Source organism: Hypanus sabinus, chromosome 26, assembly GCF_030144855.1.
Source record: "Hypanus sabinus isolate sHypSab1 chromosome 26, sHypSab1.hap1, whole genome shotgun sequence".
Lineage (NCBI taxonomy): Eukaryota > Metazoa > Chordata > Chondrichthyes > Myliobatiformes > Dasyatidae > Hypanus > Hypanus sabinus.
Genome location: NC_082731.1, coordinates 36793999 through 36813417, shown reverse-complemented (window position 1 = coordinate 36813417; position 19419 = coordinate 36793999). Strand labels below are relative to the sequence as shown.

Sequence of the window (19419 nt, the reverse complement as noted above, 5' to 3'; positions counted from 1 at the left end):
ATTATCACAGTACGCGCACAGCCTTGAGAGTCATCTGCTGGCAGGCATTCTCAGAAAGTAGAAAGAAGCACCACGGTGAGTGAAAAGGCCATTGAGCACATCTACACGGGGCGTTGTCTGTCACCGGAAAGCAGCAGCCATCGTTATCCACTATCCAGATCAGGCTCTCTTCTTGATGCTCCATAGAAACACTGCAGCACAGTACAGGCCCTTCAGCCCTCCATGTTGTGCCGACCCATATAATCCTTTAAAAAAAGTACTAAACCCACACTGTTCCATAACCCTCTATTTTCCTTTCATCCATGTGCCTGTTTTAGTCTCCACCACCATCCCTGGCAAGTCATTCCAGGCACTCAACCCTCTGTGTGAAAAAAAAAACTTACCCCTGATGTCTCCCCTAAACTTTCCTCCCTTAATTTTGTACCTATGCCCTCTGGTGTTTGCTATTGGTGCCCTGGGAAACAGGTACTGACTATCCGCCCTATCTATGCCTCTCATAATCTTGTAGACCTCTATCAAGTCCCCTCTCATTCTTCTACGCTCCAATGTATGCCCCCAAGAGAATGAACCTCAGGGCTGCTTATGGTGGCAAACGAGTCCTTCGATAAACTTTCTTTGAGCTTTGGAATCAATGGAAAAAAAACACACAGAACAAGACCAACGCCCAGTGTGCTAGAGACAAGAAACTGCGCAAATGCAAAAAGGGAAAAAAATCAAGTCAAACTACAAATAATAAATAAATACACAATAAATATGGAGAACATGAGATGAAGAGTGTGGCTGCAAGGAGAGGTCAGACGCTGGTCGGTACGGGACGCGATGAATACAGGCAAACTCCTCCCCGCTATTGAGCAGCTCTTCATGAAGTGCTGCTGCGCTCCATGTTGGCTCCACTCTGCTCTTTGTTCCGTGGCTGCCTGTGAGGAAGAAGTGTTTCGGGGTTGAGTACCGCGTGCGTACTTCGATAACAAATCTACTTTGAACAAGAGAGCAGCATCCGCCATCGCATACCACCCCCCCCCCCCCCCCACACAACCATCCGGGCCGTGCCCTCTTCTCATTCCTACCAACAGCGGGAAGTACAGGGGCCTTGGGTTCCACACCATCAGGATCAGGGACAGCAATTACCTCTCAACCATCAGGCTCCTGAGCCAGCGTGGATAAGTTCACTCAGCACAGCACCAAGCTGATCCTATAGCCTACAGACTCGCTTTCAAGATCTCTTCACAGCTCATGTTCTCAGTTTGATGTGGTGGTGTTAACCGAGCTCGGCAATTAGCTGGTAGATGTTTTATTGCCAGTCGAGGTGACATCCTCGGTGAGCAGTAATCATGTTCTCAGTGTGTGTTTTTTTTTGGTATTTGCATGGTTGGTCTTCATTGGCGCACTGGTTGATCGTCAGTCTTTGTGTATTTTTTATTTTGCAGATTTTTTATTATATTTCTTTGTCTGGTTGCAAATATCTACAGGAAAATTAATCTCGGGTTTGCAAATGTGTAGCATGAACTCAGTCTGACAATGAGTTTACTTGGAGTGTGAACTTTGAACCTTTACAAGGCGAGACTCAATATGTTCAACGACGGGTGGCATGCTAGCGGTGCGATTGGCGTAATGCTGTTGCAGTGCAAGAAAGCTGGGTTCATCTCCGCCGTGTTCTGTAAGGAGTTTGTACCTTCCGCCCGTGTGAGTGCGAGGGTTTCCTCCGGGTGCTCTGGCTTCCTCCCCCGTTCCCAAAGGCGTACGGGTTAGTCAGTTAATTGTTCACGTGGGTGTAATAGGACAGCGTGGGCTTGTTGGGCCGGAAAGACCTATTCAGAGGGTTCAAGTTTCATTTGTCGTCGAAGTATGCACGCAGTTATACAAGCCTGAGATTTGTCTTCCCCACAGAGAGCCACGAAACAAAGAAATAGCATGGAATCCCTTCAGAGAGGGGGGAAAAATCATCAACCCCACTCCCCCCACACCCCACCAATGCAAATAGCAACAATACTGTGCTGCTTCTCCAAATGAACCAAAGCAGAGCTCCGTCCTGCTCCTGAGATGTCAGTGGACCTTGTTGGGTTCTGTTGGGATGACCAGACTGGTAATCTTACAATCTTGCATCATCTGTTCTTGGTAACGTACCACAATGGGCACATTGACAAAGGGCAGCTTCCCGTTTTCGTATACTGTCATCATGGAAACATTTGTTAGAAAGAGCTGAGAATCTGAGCTCGGTGATGGCTAGAGATCTGGTGACTGTGACACATAGACACACTCCCATCCTGAACTTCTATAAATGCACCATAATATGCTCAGTCTTCAGACTGGTATATTGTCCAATCAGACAGAGACTCCCAAGTGGTACGTTGTCCAATCAGACTGAGACACCAAACTGGTACGTTGTCCAATCAGACTGAGACACCCGACTGGTACGTTGTCCAATCGGGCAGAGACACCCGATTGGTACGTTGTCCAATCAGACTAAGACACCCGACTGGTACGTTGTCCAATTGGGCAGAGTTTCCAGACCGGTGCATTCTCCAATCAGGTAGAGACTTCAGACTGGATCTCCAGGCCGATATTGAGGTATTTCTAAGAGCAGGCTACAGGGTTTCCTTGGACTGTTGAACACCTTGGAATAAACAGTCAGTGTTTCGGAGTGAGATCCTTCATCAGGACTGGGAAGGGATGGGGTAGGAGCCAGAATAATAAAGTAGGGACGGGGAAGGAGCACAAGCCTGGGTTGACAGCCAGGCAGTCTTCTGGGTATCCCTAGAGAAAGAGCACGCACTGTAAATGGGTACCATGGAGGCTTTCGGGGAACAATTGGTCACCACAGGAGATAAATTACATAAGATCACAAAATACTGGAACAGAATTAGGCCATTTGGCCCATTGAGTCTGCTCGGCCATTTCACCATGGCTGATCCATTTCCCTCTCAGCCCCAATCTCCTGACTTCACCCCATATCCCTTCATGCCCTGACCAGTCAAAAATCTATCAACCTCTGCCTTAAATGTAATGAATAACTTGGCCTCCACAGTTGCCTGTGGCAAAGCATTCCACAGATTTGCCACTCTGGCTAAAGAAATTCCTCCTCATCTCTGTTTTAAATGGATGTGCCTCTATTCTGGTACTAGACTCCCTCACAAGAGGAAACACCCTCCCCACATCCACTCTATTGAGGCCTTTCACCATTTGATAGGTTTCAGTGAGATCTCTCCTCATGATTCTGAAGTCCAGTGAGTACAGGCCCAGAGCCATCAAGTGCTCCTCATACAACAAGCCTTTCAATCCTGGAATCATTTTCGCAAACCTCCATTGAACCCTCTCCAGTCCTTTCTCAGATAAGGCACCCACCCAAAATTGCTCACAATACTTTGAGGTCTCTCTTGTGCTTTATAAAATCTCAACATTGCATCCTTCCTTTTATACTCTAGTACTCTCGAAATGAATTCTAACTTCGCACTTGCCTTCGTCACTGCTGACTCAACCTGCAAACTAACCTTTAGGGAATCCTACATGATTACATACAGAGTGAAGCTCCCTCTACACCGTCCCGTCACACACTCCCAGATCAGGGACAGCACGGGTTAGATACAGAGTGAATCTCCCTCTACACCGTCCCGTCACACACTCCCAGATCAGGGACAGCACGGGTTAGATACAGAGTGAAGCTCCCTCTACACCGTCCCGTCACACACTCCCAGGACAGGGACAGCACGGGTTAGATACAGAGTGAAGCTCCCTCTACACCGTCCCGTCACACACTCCCAGATCAGGGACAGCATGGGTTAGATACAGAGTGAAGCTCCCTCTACACCGTCCCGTCACACACTCCCAGATCAGGGACAGCACGGGTTAGATACAGAGTGAATCTCCCTCTACACCGTCCCGTCACACACTCCCAGATCAGGGACAGCACGGGTTAGATACAGAGTGAAGCTCCCTCTACACCGTCCCGTCACACACTCCCAGATCAGGGACAGCACGGGTTAGATACAGAGTGAAGCTCCCTCTACACCGTCCCGTCACACACTCCCAGATCAGGGACAGCATGGGTTAGATACAGAGTGAAGCTCCCTCTACACCGTCCCGTCACACACTCCCAGATCAGGGACAGCACGGGTTAGATACAGAGTGAATCTCCCTCTACACCGTCCCGTCACACACTCCCAGATCAGGGACAGCACGGGTTAGATACAGAGTGAAGCTCCCTCTACACCGTCCCGTCACACACTCCCAGATCAGGGACAGCACGGGTTAGATACAGAGTGAAGCTCCCTCTACACTGTCCCGTCACACACTCCCAGATCAGGGACAGCACGGGTTAGATACAGAGTGAATCTCCCTCTACACCGTCCCGTCACACACTCCCAGATCAGGGACAGCACGGGTTAGATACAGAGTGAAGCTCCCTCTACACTGTCCCGTCACACACTCCCAGATCAGGGACAGCATGGGTTAGATACAGAGTGAAGCTCCCTCTACACTGTCCCGTCACACACTCCCAGATCAGGGACAGCATGGGTTAGATACAGAGTGAAGCTCCCTCTACACCGTCCCATCACACACTCCCAGGACAGGGACAGCACGGGTTAGATACAGAGTGAATCTCCCTCTACACCGTCCCGTCACACACTCCCAGGACAGGGACAGCACGGGTTAGATACAGAGTGAAGCTCCCTCTACACCGTCCCATCACACACTCCCAGATCAGGGACAGCACGGGTTAGATACAGAGTGAAGCTCCCTCTACACCGTCCCATCACACACTCCCAGATCAGGGACAGCACGGGTTAGATACAGAGTGAATCTCCCTCTACACCGTCCCGTCACACACTCCCAGGACAGGGACAGTGTGGGTTAGATACAGAGTGAAGCTCCCTCTACACCGTCCCGTCACACACTCCCAGATCAGGGACAGCACGGGTTAGATACAGAGTGAATCTCCCTCTACACCGTCCCGTCACACACTCCCAGGACAGGGACAGCACGGGTTAGATACAGAGTGAAGCTCCCTCTACACCGTCCCGTCACACACTCCCAGATCAGGGACAGCATGGGTTAGATACAGAGTGAATCTCCCTCTACACCGTCCCGTCACACACTCCCAGGACAGGGACAGCACGGGTTAGATACAGAGTGAAGCTCCCTCTACACCGTCCCGTCACACACTCCCAGATCAGGGACAGCACGGGTTAGATACAGAGTGAAGCTCCCTCTACACCGTCCCGTCACACACTCCCAGATCAGGGACAGCACGGGTTAGATACAGAGTGAATCTCCCTCTACACCGTCCCGTCACACACACCCAGGACAGGGACAGCACGGGTTAGATACAGAGTGAAGCTCCCTCTACACCGTCCCGTCACACACTCCCAGATCAGGGACAGCACGGGTTAGATACAGAGTGAAGCTCCCTCTACACCGTCCCGTCACACACTCCCAGGACAGGGACAGCACGGGTTAGATACAGAGTGAAGCTCCCTCTACACTGTCCCATCACACACTCCCAGATCAGGGACAGCATGGGTTAGATACAGAGTGAATCTCCCTCTACACCGTCCCGTCACACACTCCCAGATCAGGGACAGCATGGGTTAGATACAGAGTGAAGCTCCCTCTACACTGTCCCATCACACACTCCCAGGACAGGGACAGCACGGGTTAGATACAGAGTGAATCTCCCTCTACACCGTCCCGTCACACACTCCCAGATCAGGGACAGCACGGGTTAGATACAGAGTGAAGCTCCCTCTACACCGTCCCGTCACACACTCCCAGATCAGGGACAGCACGGGTTAGATACAGAGTGAAGCTCCCTCTACACCGTCCCGTCACACACTCCCAGATCAGGGACAGCACGGGTTACATACAGAGTGAATCTCCCTCTACACCGTCCCGTCACACACTCCCAGATCAGGGACAGCACGGGTTAGATACAGAGTGAAGCTCCCTCTACACCGTCCCGTCACACACTCCCAGATCAGGGACAGCACGGGTTACATACAGAGTGAATCTCCCTCTACACCGTCCCGTCACACACTCCCAGATCAGGGACAGCACGGGTTACATACAGAGTGAATCTCCCTCTACACCGTCCCGTCACACACTCCCAGATCAGGGACAGCACGGGTTACATACAGAGTGAATCTCCCTCTACACCGTCCCGTCACACACTCCCAGATCAGGGACAGCACGGGTTACATACAGAGTGAAGCTCCCTCTACACCGTCCCGTCACACACTCCCAGATCAGGGACAGCACGGGTTAGATACAGAGTGAAGCTCCCTCTACACCGTCCCGTCACACACTCCCAGATCAGGGACAGCACGGGTTAGATACAGAGTGAAGCTCCCTCTACACCGTCCCGTCACACACTCCCAGATCAGGGACAGCATGGGTTAGATACAGAGTGAAGCTCCCTCTACACCGTCCCGTCACACACTCCCAGATCAGGGACAGCATGGGTTAGATACAGAGTGAAGCTCCCTCTACACCGTCCCGTCACACACTCCCAGATCAGGGACAGCATGGGTTAGATACAGAGTGAAGCTCCCTCTACACTGTCCCATCACACATTCCCTGGACAGGGACAGCACGGGTTAGATACAGGGTGAAGCTCCCTCTACACTGTCCCATCACACACTCCCAGATCAGGGACAGCATGGGTTAGATACAGAGTGAAGCTCCCTCTACACCGTCCCGTCACACACTCCCAGATCAGGGACAGCACGGGTTAGATACAGAGTGAAGCTCCCTCTACACTGTCCCGTCACACACTCCCAGATCAGGGACAGCATGGGTTAGATACAGAGTGAAGCTCCCTCTACACTGTCCCATCACACACTCCCAGGACAGGGACAGCACGGGTTAGATACAGAGTGAAGCTCCCTCTACACCGTCCCGTCACACACTCCCAGATCAGGGACAGCACGGGTTAGATACAGAGTGAAGCTCCCTCTACACCGTCCCGTCACACACTCCCAGATCAGGGACAGCATGGGTTAGATACAGAGTGAAGCTCCCTCTACACTGTCCCATCACACACTCCCAGGACAGGGACAGCACGGGTTAGATACAGAGTGAAGCTCCCACTACACTGTCCCATCACACACTCCCAGGACAGGGACAGCACGGGTTAGATACAGAGTGAATCTCCCTCTACACCGTCCCATCACACACTCCCAGATCAGGGACAGCACGGGTTAGATACAGAGTGAATCTCCCTCTACACTGTCCCATCACACACTCCCAGGACAGGGACAGCACGGGTTAGATACAGAGTGAAGCTCCCTCTACACCGTCCCGTCACACACTCCCAGATCAGGGACAGCATGGGTTAGATACAGAGTGAAGCTCCCTCTACACCGTCCCGTCACACACTCCCAGATCAGGGACAGCATGGGTTAGATACAGAGTGAAGCTCCCTCTACTCTGTCCCATCACACACTCCCAGGACAGGGACAGCACAGGTTAGATACAGAGTGAAGCTCCCTCTACACTGTCCCATCACACACTCCCAGGACAGGGACAGCACGGGTTAGATACAGAGTGAAGCTCCCTCTACACTGTCCCATCACACACTCCCAGGACAGGGACAGCACGGGTTAGATACAGAGTGAATCTCCCTCTACACCGTCCCGTCACACACTCCCAGATCAGGGACAGCATGGGTTAGATACAGAGTGAAGCTCCCTCTACACCGTCCCGTCACACACTCCCAGATCAGGGACAGCATGGGTTAGATACAGAGTGAAGCTCCCTCTACACTGTCCCATCACACATTCCCTGGACAGGGACAGCACGGGTTAGATACAGGGTGAAGCTCCCTCTACACTCTCCCATCACACACTCCCAGGACAGGGACAGCACGGGTTAGATACAGAGTGAAGCTCCCTCTACACTGTCCCAGCACACATTCCCAGGACAGGGACAGCACGGGTTAGATACAGAGTGAAGCTCCCTCTACACTGTCCCATCACACACTCCCAGGACAGGGACAGCACGGGTTAGATACAGAGTGAAGCTCCCTCTACACTGTCCCATCACACACTCCCAGGACAGGGACAGCACGGGTTAGATACAGAGTGAAGCTCCCTCTACACCATCCCGTCACACACTCCCAGGACAGGGACAGTGTGGGTTAGATACAGAGTGAAGCTCCCTCTACACTGTCCCATCACACACTCCCAGATCAGGGACAGCATGGGTTAGATACAGAGTGAAGCTCCCTCTACACTTTCCCATCACACACTCCCAGGACAGGGACAGCACGGGTTAGACACAGAGTAAAGCTCCCTCTACACTGTCACATCACACACTCCCAGGACAGGGACAGTGTGGGTTAGATACAGAGTGAAGCTCCCTCTACACTGTCCCATCACACACTCCCAGATCAGGGACAGCATGGGTTAGATACAGAGTGAAGCTCCCTCTACACTGTCCCATCACACACTCCCAGGACAGGGACAGCACGGGTTAGATACAGAGTGAAGCTCCCTCTACACTGTCCCATCACACACTCCCAGGACAGGGACAGCACGGGTTAGATACAGGGTGAAGCTCCCTCTACACTCTCCCATCACACACTCCCAAGACAGGGACAGCACGGGTTAGATACAGAGTGAAGCTCCCTCTACACCATCCCGTCACACACTCCCAGGACAGGGACAGTGTGGGTTAGATACAGAGTGAAGCTCCCTCTACACTGTCCCATCACACACTCCCAGGACAGGGACAGCACGGGTTAGATACAGAGTGAAGCTCCCTCTACACTGTCCCATCACACACAGCAAGAGATACGGTGCTTATCGAACTGGATAAGTTTATTATCAAAGTAATACATTCAAAGTAAATTAATTATCAAAGTACATAAACTATTTTGAGATTCACTTTCAGTGCTCTAAGGTTGTGTGCACGTACAGAGTGGACTAATGCAAAATGAACTCCTTGTAACCAAATCCTTGTGTTATTTCCAGGCCCGGCAAAAGCATACCGGCCAGCTGGCAGCCGTGAAGATCATCAAAATGGAACCGGGTGAGTCCCTCTTGATTTAAACATTTCTTGAAAGAGGTGTTCACAGGAGATGTGACTGTGTGGAACAGCCCTGATATGGCAGGGTGCGGATATTAACAGATCTCATTCAGTAGTGTTGTCAGACAGTAGCTCATCCCTTTGCAGACTGTGGGCTTGCAAGGAGAGTGTGGAGAAAGATACAAGTGTCGTGTATTTAATTTTGGATGATGTTGTGCGTACATATATTGTTTGATTATTGTTCGTAATTGTTGTTTACACAATTCATTACGGGTTATGTGCTTCACACTTACGACTGTGAGGCTAAGCACATCTCCAACGCCATATTCAAGCTTGCTGATGACACCGTTGTCTTAGGCGCAGTCTGAAGGTGGCGGTGAATCAGCATGCAGGAGGGCGAACCGGCTGAGAGGTGTCGCAGTAACGGCCTCTTGCTCAACGCCGGCAATTATAGACTTCAGGAGAAGGGGACCAGAGGGTCTATGAGCCAGCCCTCCTCGGAGGGTCGGAGGCGGAGAGGGTTAGCAGCTTTAAATTCCTGGGCATTATTGTCTGGGAGGACCAGTCCCAGGCTGAGCGTGCAACTGCGATTATGAAGAAAGCACGGCCGTGTATCTATTTCCTTCAGAGTTTGTGGAGAGTCGGGATGACACTGAGAAACTTCTATTGATGTGTAGCGGTGAGTATACTGACTGGCTGCCTCACAGCCTGGTATGGGAACACCAATGTCCTTGAATTAAAAAATCCTGAAAAAACGTAATTGATATGGCCCAGTCCATCATGGGTAAAGCCCTCCCAACCATAGAGCACATCTACACAAAATGCTGTTGTAGGAAAGCAGCATCCATCATCGGGGGTTCCCACCACCCAGGACACGCTCTGTCCTCGCTGCTGTCATCTGGAAAAAGGGACAAAAGCCGCCGGATGCACGCCAGCAGGTTCAGGAGCAGGGAAAAGGGCCAAATTCGACGGTATCAGATTTGTCAGATTTGTGGAATGGGACAGGAGGTTTTCAAGCAAAGTTGTCTTTGAAAAGTCGGAGGCCTTCTAAAGTGAAATTTTGAGAGTACAAAGCTTGTATGTGCCTGTCATAGTAAAAGGTAAAGATAACAGGGACCCTTGGTTTTCAAGAGATATTGAGGTCCTGGTTAAGAAAAAAAAGGAGATGCATAACAGATACAGGCAGGTAGGAACAAATGAGGTGCTTATGGAGTACGAGAAACGCAAGAGAAGACTTGAGAGAGATATTAGAAGGCCTGAAGTTGCTCTCGCAGACAAGCTGAAAGAATCCTAAGGGATTTTTCAAATATGTTAGGAACAAAAGAATTGCAAGGGACAGGATTAGTCCTCTGGAAGACCAGAATGATGTGCAGCCCAAACAGGCGGGGGGAGAACCTACATAATTTTTTTTTTTTGCATCTGTACTTACTGGAGCTGGATGCAGAGCGAGGCAAAATGGTATCAACTTCGTAGACCCTGTACAGATTATAGAGGAGGGGGTGTTTGCTATCCTGAGGCAAATCAGGGTGGATAAATCCTCGGGGCCTGACAAAGTGTTCCCTCGGCGCCTGAGCAGAGATATTTAAAATATCCTTTGGCCACAGACCAGGTACGCAAGGACTAGAGGATAGCCAATGTTTAGGAAGGGTCCGAACATAAACCAGGAAGTTATATATAGGCTGGTGAGTCTGACATCCGTTGTGGGAATGTTATTGGAAGATATTCTAAGGGATCCGATATACAAGGGACTGATGAAGGACAGTCAGCATGTCGTAGGTCCTGTCTAACTAACTTTATAGAGTGTTTTGGTTGGTGGGTTAATTGGCTGCTGCTAACTGCCCTTCGTAAGTGGGTGAGGGGGTAGAACCTGAGGGGGTGTGTTGGAGGGGACGTGGAGAGAATGCACGGGTGGCGCAGTACTACAGCGGTTGGCGTGACGCAACAGCAGCGCCACAACCCTTGCTGCAGTCTGTAAGCAGTTTGTGCCCTCTCCCCATGACCGCGAGGGTTTCCTCCCACAGTCCAAAGACAGTCCAAAGAGGGGTCAGTAGGTTAATCGAGTCATGTGTAGCGCGACGCTATTGCAGCTCGGGGCCTTGGAGTTCAGAGTTCAGTTCAGGCGTCCTCTATAAGAATGTTTCTGCGCCTCCCCCGTGGAACGCACGCATTTCCTCCGAGTGCTCCGGTTCCCCCCACGGTCCAAAGACGTTCAGTTGATAGGTCAATCGGTCGTTGTAAACCGTCCTGCAATGAGGCGAGGGTTAAATCGGTGGGTTGCCGGGCGGCGCGTCTCGGTGGGCTGGAAGGGCCTGTTCAACGCTGCATCTCGAAAATTAAAAAAAAATATTGGGCAGTGCAGGCGGGTGGGCCAGAATGGCCTAGTACTGTGCCATATCTCTATAGTTAAGGGAGAGAATTGGTCAGAGAGAGGGGCTGGTCTCTGAGGTGACGGGGACTTGATAGGTTCAGAATCGAGTTTATTATCCCCGGCGTGTGTCGTCGTGAAATTTGTTAACTTAGTTCAATGCAATACTTAATATAGAAGAGAAAAAATATTAATAAATAAATAAGCAAATCAATTACAGTATATGTATATTGATCGTGCAAAAGAAGTTACAGGGAAAGGTTGAACAAGTTAGGTCTTTATTCTTTGGAGCGTAGAAGGTAGAGGGGGGGATGATAGAGGTATTTAAAATTATGAGGGGGATAGATAGAGTTGACGTGGATAGGCTTTTTCCATTGAGAGTAGGGGAGATTCAAACAAGAGGACATGAGTTGAGAGTTAAGGGGCAAAAGTTTAGGAGTAACACGAGGGGTAACTTCTTTACTCAGAGAGTGGTAGCTGTGTGGAACGAGCTTCCAGTAGAAGTGGTAGAAGCAGGTTCGATTTTGTCATTTAAAAAAAAAATTGGATAGGTTTATGGACAGGAAAGGAATGGAGGGTTATGGGCTGAGTGGGATTAGGTGAGAGTCAGCATTCGGCACGGACTAGAAGGGCTGCGATGGCCTGTTTCTGTGCTGTAATTGTCATATGGTTATAAAACAGAAATAACGTATGTTAAAAAAGTGAGGTAATGTTCACAGGTTCAATCTCCATTTAGGAATCAGTTGGCAGAGGGGAAGAAGCTAAGTTCCTGAATCAATGAGTGTGTGCCTTCAGGCTTCTGTACCTCCTTCTTGATGGTAACAGTGAGAAAAGGGCATGTCCTGGGCACTGGAGGTCTTTAATAATGGATGCTACCTTTCTGAGACACCGCTCCCTGAAGATGTCCTGGGTACTTTGTAGGCTAGTACCCAAGATGAAGCTGACTAGATTTACAACCCTCTGCAGCTTCTTTCGGTCCTGTGCAGTAGTCCCTCCATACCAGGTAGTACATACCAGGTACCATGGTACATCTATAGAAGTTTTTGAAAGTATCTGTTGACATGCCAAATCTCTTCAAACTATTAATGAAGTATAAACGCTGTCTTGCTTTCTTTTTAGCTGCATCGATATGTTGGGACCAGGTTAGGTCCTCGGAGATCTTGTCACCCAGGAACTTGAAACTGGTCACTCTTGAATGGCATCTTTCTATATGTCTGAAAATATGGCATTATCAGTCAGTCTGAATTGGATAATTTCCACCAGTTTGCACGTTTGAATAACTTAACGTTCCAGTGGTTCTACAACTTCTTGGTTGGTCTGTAAAATGACCATCGGATGAATTGGGCAGCATCTGGGATGTCCTCAGACAGTGTCAGGGATACGGTCAAGGGATGCAGCTAGACAGACCTTATACTCGACACAAATGGGATTGCGTCCGATCTGAGAAGCAGGAAGCACTGGAGACACGCGGCAGGTCAGGCTTGATCTGGGATCTGGCCATACAATAATAATCTGAGGCGCAAAGGGACTAGTGCTGGAATCCCTCAAAGCAAATCTGCAGGTTGCGTCCATGGTGAGGAAGGTAAATGTGGTTAGAAATGTTCATTTCAAGAGGACTAGAATATAAAAGCAAGGATGTAATATTGAGACTTTATAAAGCACTGGTGAGGTCTTGTTCTTGGAGTATTGGGGCCCGTCATTTTAGAAAGGATGTCCTGAAACCGGAGAGGGTTCACAGGAGCTTCACAAACATGATTCCAGGATTGAACGACTTGTAAAAAGAGCGTTTGATGGCTCTGGGCCTGTTCACTGGAATTCAGAAGGGGTGACCTCATTGAAACCTGTTGAATGGTGAAAGGCCTCGAGAGAATGGATGTGGGGAGGATGTTTCCTACGATGGGGAGAGACTAAGACCAGAGGACACGGCCTCAGAATGGAGGGGCGTCCTTTCAGAGCGGCGATGAAGAGGAATTGCTTTAGCCAGAGAGTGGTGAAACTGTGGAATTCTTTACCACAGGAGCCAAATCTTTAAGCATAATTAAGGCAGCAATTATGCTTATTATAAGACAGCAACTCTTGACTGGTCAGAGCATGAATGAATATGGGGGTGGGGGGGTGGAAGGGAAGGTAGGCAGGAGATTGGGGCTGAGAGGGAAAATAAGTCGGCCATGATGAAGTGGCGGAGCAGGCTTGATGGGCCGAATGGCCTAATTCTGCTCCTGTATCTTATTTTCATATGATATGGGACATGTTCAAGGTTGTAGCTAAGACGAGGATTGTCTCAAGGACTCTTTACACCTCTTGTTCTCAGTATAATTTTTATTTTGAGTAACAAGGATGATTCTGGAAATGAAGGGGTTAACATATGGGGACCTTTTGGCTGTTTTGGGCCTGTACTTGCTGGAATTTAGAAGAATGTGTGAGGATCTCATTGAAACCTACTGAATGTTGAAAGGACGAGATAGGGTGGATGTGGAGAGGATGTTTCCTACGGAGAGGGTATCCAGAACTGGAGGGCACAGCCTCAAAATTGAGGGGTGGGCTGTTGGTACTGGGGTACGAAGGAATTTTTTTTTTAGTCCGCGTAGTGAATCTGTGGAATGCTCTATCACAGACTGTGGTTGGAGGCCAAGTCCGTAGGTATATTGATGGCAGAAATAGTTTCCTGATCGGTCAGGGCATCAAAGGATTTGGAGGTGTAGTGGGTTTGATCTGAGATCAGCCACAATGAATGGCAGAGCAGACTCGATGGGCTGAATGGCCTAATTCTGCTCCTGTGTCTTACGATCTAACACACACACAACGCTGGATAAGACCAGGCAATGTCTGTGATTATTTTTTACACGCACACTTTTTCTTTTAAGTTTGTCAGTTTTTGTCTGTTTATGTCTAGGTTTCTGTAAAATTCTATTGTATCTCTTTATTTTCCTTTAATTGCCACCCATGACAAATGAATCATGCAGTATCTGGTCATGTATCCTGAACACACTTTGATAGCAACTTTATTTTGAACTTGGAATTTTGATGGACTAACTGCAGAGACGTGTTAAAGTCAAGTGTACTGTCATATGTAAGAAACACAGGCCTGCACGGGTGCAAGAAAAGCTTGCTTGCCGCAGCATCGGTGCTGCCGTGCCTTGTTGGTGCCGGAAGGCGAAGCGACACATTCGGCCGCGTTGGCTATGAAAGCAGACGACGCACCTCGCCGAACTTTTCGACGTGAAGCGGGGAGGTGATGCCGAGGCTTTATGAGTCCTCACCTCGAGTGTTGTGAACAGTTTTGGGCCCCTGGCCTTAGAAAAGATGTGCTGGCTTTGGAGAGGGTCTGTGGTAGTCAAATCCGGATAAAGTCACTCAGAGACCATACAAGTACAAGCTCTTTATTCAAAGCACCCGGGCCTTACTCAGTTAGTCACTCAAACAGGAGCAGTCTGTGACTGTTCCTGCCCGATCCACCAATTAGCTCACAATTCCCCTTACAGAAGAGATACAGTGTTCAGATACCCCCACACGTACCAAGCTGAAGTCAGATTATCTATTGCTTGACAGTACCGAGAGACAAACTACAGAACAGGGTAATGGCCTCATACACAAACAGGCTGGAGTGGTCTCATCTCTGCACATGACTGCACAAAGAAGCAAACACCTTGAAACACTGTCTACCTCCAAGAAGAAATATGAGATAGCTTGTTGATCATTAGTGGTTTCTTTCAGAAAAAAACAGGCTGCTATTGCTTAACCAGGCGTTAACCCTTTTGCGTACTTTCTCAGTTCCAGAGGAGGTTCACAAAGATGATTCCAGGAATGAAAGGGTTAACGTTTGATGGCTCTGGAATTCAGAAGGCTGAGGGGGGATCTCATTGAAACCTTTCGAATGTTGAAAGGCCTAGACAGAGTAGATGTGGAAAGGATGTTTCCCATGGTGGGAGAGTCTAGGGCAAGAGGGCACAGCCTCAGGATAGAGGGGCATCCATTCAAAGCAGAGATGTGGAGAAATTTCTTTAGTCAAAGAGTGGTGAATTTGTGGAATTTGTTACCACAGGCAGCTGTGGAGGTCGGGTCTTTGGGTGTATTTAAGGCAGAGATCGATAGGTTCTTGATCGGACATGGCATCAAAGGTTACGGGGAGAAGGCCGGGAACTGGGGTTGAGGAGGAGATAGAAAAAAGGATCAGCCATGATTGAATGTTGGAGCAGATTCTGCTGCTATGTCTTACGGTCTAATAGTCTTGTGATGTACACGCGTGAAAAGGTAAATTTGAATCTTGAATCACAGGTACATAGCATCAGAAACACAAAATTTGCAGGACAAACTAAAATTAAGCATACGGTTTACAAAATCGTACAAGAAAGAGCCCAATTAGAACAAAGAAAGAACCCAAGTTGATTTTAGTGAAAAGAAATCATAGTCTTGCGATACTGAGGCAGTGATTAGGGCTGTGGAGGCTGCTTCTCGAATTGATTGGTTGAAGAGAAGTAATAGTGCTACAAAAAGTAGTGGATATGACCCGGGCCCTCCCCACGCTGAGCACATGGCTGTCACAGGAAAGCACCATTCCTCATCGGGGATCTCCACAGCCCAGGCCATGCTCTCTTCTCACTGCTGCCATCAGGAAGAAGGTACAAGAGCCCCAGGTCTCACATCACCAAGTTCAAGGACAGTTACCACCCCTCAGCCATCAGGCTCTTGAACCAGAGGAGATAACTTGGCTCGACCTCACTTACCCCATCATTGAAATATTCCCACAACTGATGGACTCACTTTCAGGGACTCTTCATCTCATGTTCTCAATATTTATTACTTATGTATTTATTATGATTATTTCTTTCTTTTTTGTATTTGTGTAGTTTGTTGTCTTTTTGCACACTGGTTGAATGCCCAAGTTGGAGGGTCCAGAGAAGAATGATCCCAGGAATGAAAGGGTTAACATATGAGGAGCGTTTGATGGCTCTGGGCCTGTACTTGCTGGAGTTTAGAAGAATGGTGGGGGGGTGGGGCCTCATTGAAACCTACCGAATGTTGAAAGGCCTAGATAGAGTGGATGTGGAGAGGGTGTTTCCTATAGTAGGGGGGCCTAAGAGAGCACAGGCTCAGAATAGAAAGGCAGAAGTGTGGAGGAATTTCTTTTAGCCAAAGAAGTTCCTTGCCACAGATTGCTGTGGAGGCCATGTCATCGGGTATGTTCTTGACTGGTCGGGGTGTGAAAGGTTGTGGGGGAAAAGGCAGCAGAATGGGGTTGAGAGGGAAACGGATCAGCCATGATGAAATGGTGGAGCAGACTCGATGGGCCGAATGACCTAATTCTGCTCCTATATCTTATGGTCTTAAGGTCTTAATTTTCTTCCTTAACTTGCCCCTGGTTTTCGTGGATGAGGGGGAGTTGATGTGAATCTGGCAGGAATAAAGTGAGAGAATTAATGATGAATAACAATTTTTTTTCAAAAGTGTTACTTCCTCAGAATTTTTTTTGGCTTATGATAGACCACTGGACGCCGAACACAAATATAATTTCAGACTACTTGTATCGTGTAGAAATTTGGAGAAACAAAAAATGAACTTTTATTGACTAAAATGCGTTTAATTGCGTAACAGTGCTGATGCTTTGCAGTAGTTTAACTGGGCTACAAATGCTTTGATAATTTTTGTCTGAGGCTTCTCGCTGATGTGTCCGACAATAATCAGCCAGTATTGATGGATTCCAGTTGCCCTGATACTGTTTCTCCATGACCACACTGTCCTGGTGAAACCTTTCACCGTGCTCGTCACTGACAGTGCCAAGAATGGCAGGGAAGAAGTCTAATTGGGAATGCAGAAAATGAATCTTTAGTGACATGTTGCACTTCCTGGTTTTGTGAGGTTGAATCTTGTTGTCAACCAGCTGCACATAGTTCGGTGCTCTGCAGTTGCCGAGAAGTTTTTTTAACAACGCCCTCGAATGCCTTCCTTGCGATTTTCTCCGGTCCCACTAGAGGTTCTTTGCATTGGCTGCGTTTGATGACCTGTTTGATTTGTGGACCAACAAGAGTGCCTTCCTTAATCTTGACATCAGTTACTCTGACTTGAATTATGAATTGGAATAACAAACATGGGCAATTTCAAAGAAATGGTGCGTGATAGGGGGATTTCATGGTGATTTTCATGATTGGCAGCCCAAAGTCTATTAGATACACCCAAAGGTATTCAGGAGGCAGATTCTTTGCTGTCCAGTGTAATCAGTGGTTGATGGTCAGCATGGCATCATTGGGCTGAAGGGCCTGATTCTATATTTTGTCCTCGTGTGAGTCTGTCAATAAGTGCACTGTTCTGGCACGATTCGAGGAGAGCATGAGAAAGCGATTTAGACCAGGGGTTCCCAACCTTTCAGCAGTGGGTCCATGGACCCCAGGCTGGGAACACCTGGTTTAGACCATCGCGGTGTTGTCTCAATGGCTTCCTCCTCCTTTGGAGACGGTTGGAGACAGAGGCTCTCTGAGAGCGGCGACACGAGGATCTGGAGGCAAAAAAAAAAGATGTAGAGCGTCCTTGCCTTCATCAGTCCGGCCTTTGAGTAAAAGAGTCGGGAAATCATGATATAAAAACGTTGTGTTTGGTGCATTGTGGTAGCCACGTTGCTGGAGGGATGAGGAAGGTGCAGAGGAGGTTCACCTGGATGCTATCTGAATCAAGAGTATCGGTTACTGTCTTGGAAATTGTTAGTTGCTATTGTGTTGTCTGTTACGGTACAGCCCTGTGTTTTGTGCTTGGCACCGACCCAACAGTCAATTCTGGAACGTTCCGCATACTGGGAATAAAGCGCTTCTGATTCTGAGGCGTTGGACAACGTTGGGTTTTTCACCGGGTGCAGGCACGTTGAAGCCTCAAGTGAACACTGAGGTGAAGTATGCTTTTAGATTTTGTGTTTTTCTCTTTTTTTGGTTGTAGTTTGCACATAGTTGGGGGAGGGGGGGTTTGTTGTTTGCCGTTTTTTTTCTGTGAACGGGCTGGTTCCGTGCTGTCTGTGAGGGAGACGAATCCGAGGGCGTACTTTGGTAATAAATGTACCTTGGAAGCTCGCCAACGTTTCTACTTCCTCAGGAGGGACAGAGCCATTTCCCCCCCCCCCCCCCACCAACCCCGGCCAATTTCTGCCGACGGCCCGCATTGAGCATCCTGTCTGGATGTACAGCATTTGGTACGGCAACTGCCCTGCAACTGACCGCAAGGAACTGCAGAGAGTTGTGGACACAGCTCAGCACGTCACGGAAACCTAGAATCTCCCCTGTGGGCTCCACGCTTCTGTCTGCCTCAGTAAAGCGGCCAGCATCATCAGTGACTTCACCCACCCCTCTCCTCCTGTCAGATTCTAAAGCCTGAAAACAGGTACCACTAGGTAACGGCTCGCCCCACTGTTGCCACTCTCTCCAACAGGGCCTGCTGTGCAGGGAAGTGCAATCTTGACCTTGCAAACTGCCTCATTATAATATTGCACCTTTTATTGCGTACCTGCACTGAACTTTGCCTGTGGCTGCCTCACTTTGTTCTGCATCGCTGCACCTTGAGGTGTGCTGTGTAATGATCTGTTGTGCATGAACAGTATGCAAGGCGAGCTTGCCTGCATCTTAGCGTATGTGAAAGTGACGATAAAAGAAGCAATTGTTTCCTCCGGGGCGCCAGAGACCGAGGGGAAATCTGCTAGAGGTTTATAAGATTACGAGAGGCATTGATTGATGGGGTACTCTGACAGTCAGAAGAGGGGAAATTTAAAGGGGCCTCCCCTGCCCAGCTGCTGAACCTCGGCTGGGAGGACCCCCCTCCCCCGGTGTCCAGCCTGGCTCCCCCGATTTGGAGAGCACGCCGGTGACCTCTGTCCCATCAGCACACGGAGCCTGAGAGCTGCTGAGCACACAGGCTCTGTTTGTGAGATGTGGCGGTCCCTTTCATGTGGCCCGGCTGCTTCCTGGTTGCCGCAGCAACCAGCAGGCCTACTTTCTCTGGGTGCTTCCGACTGCCGAGGGCAGGGGCCTGCGGTGGACGTGCAGCGCCTCGATCTGAGG

General features: G+C 49.1%; 1 protein-coding gene across 3 annotated transcripts in view; it reads left to right on the top strand.

Moving 5' to 3' along the window:
* LOC132381448 (mitogen-activated protein kinase kinase kinase kinase 5-like) overlaps positions 1-19419 on the top strand; it is a 190711-nt gene that overhangs the window by 22736 nt on the left and 148556 nt on the right. For all 3 annotated transcript variants that reach the window (XM_059950856.1, XM_059950855.1, XM_059950857.1), the window contains exon 2: positions 8967-9024. In XM_059950856.1, the coding sequence (XP_059806839.1) occupies positions 8967-9024 (58 nt within the window). The remainder of the gene's footprint in view (positions 1-8966; positions 9025-19419) is intronic.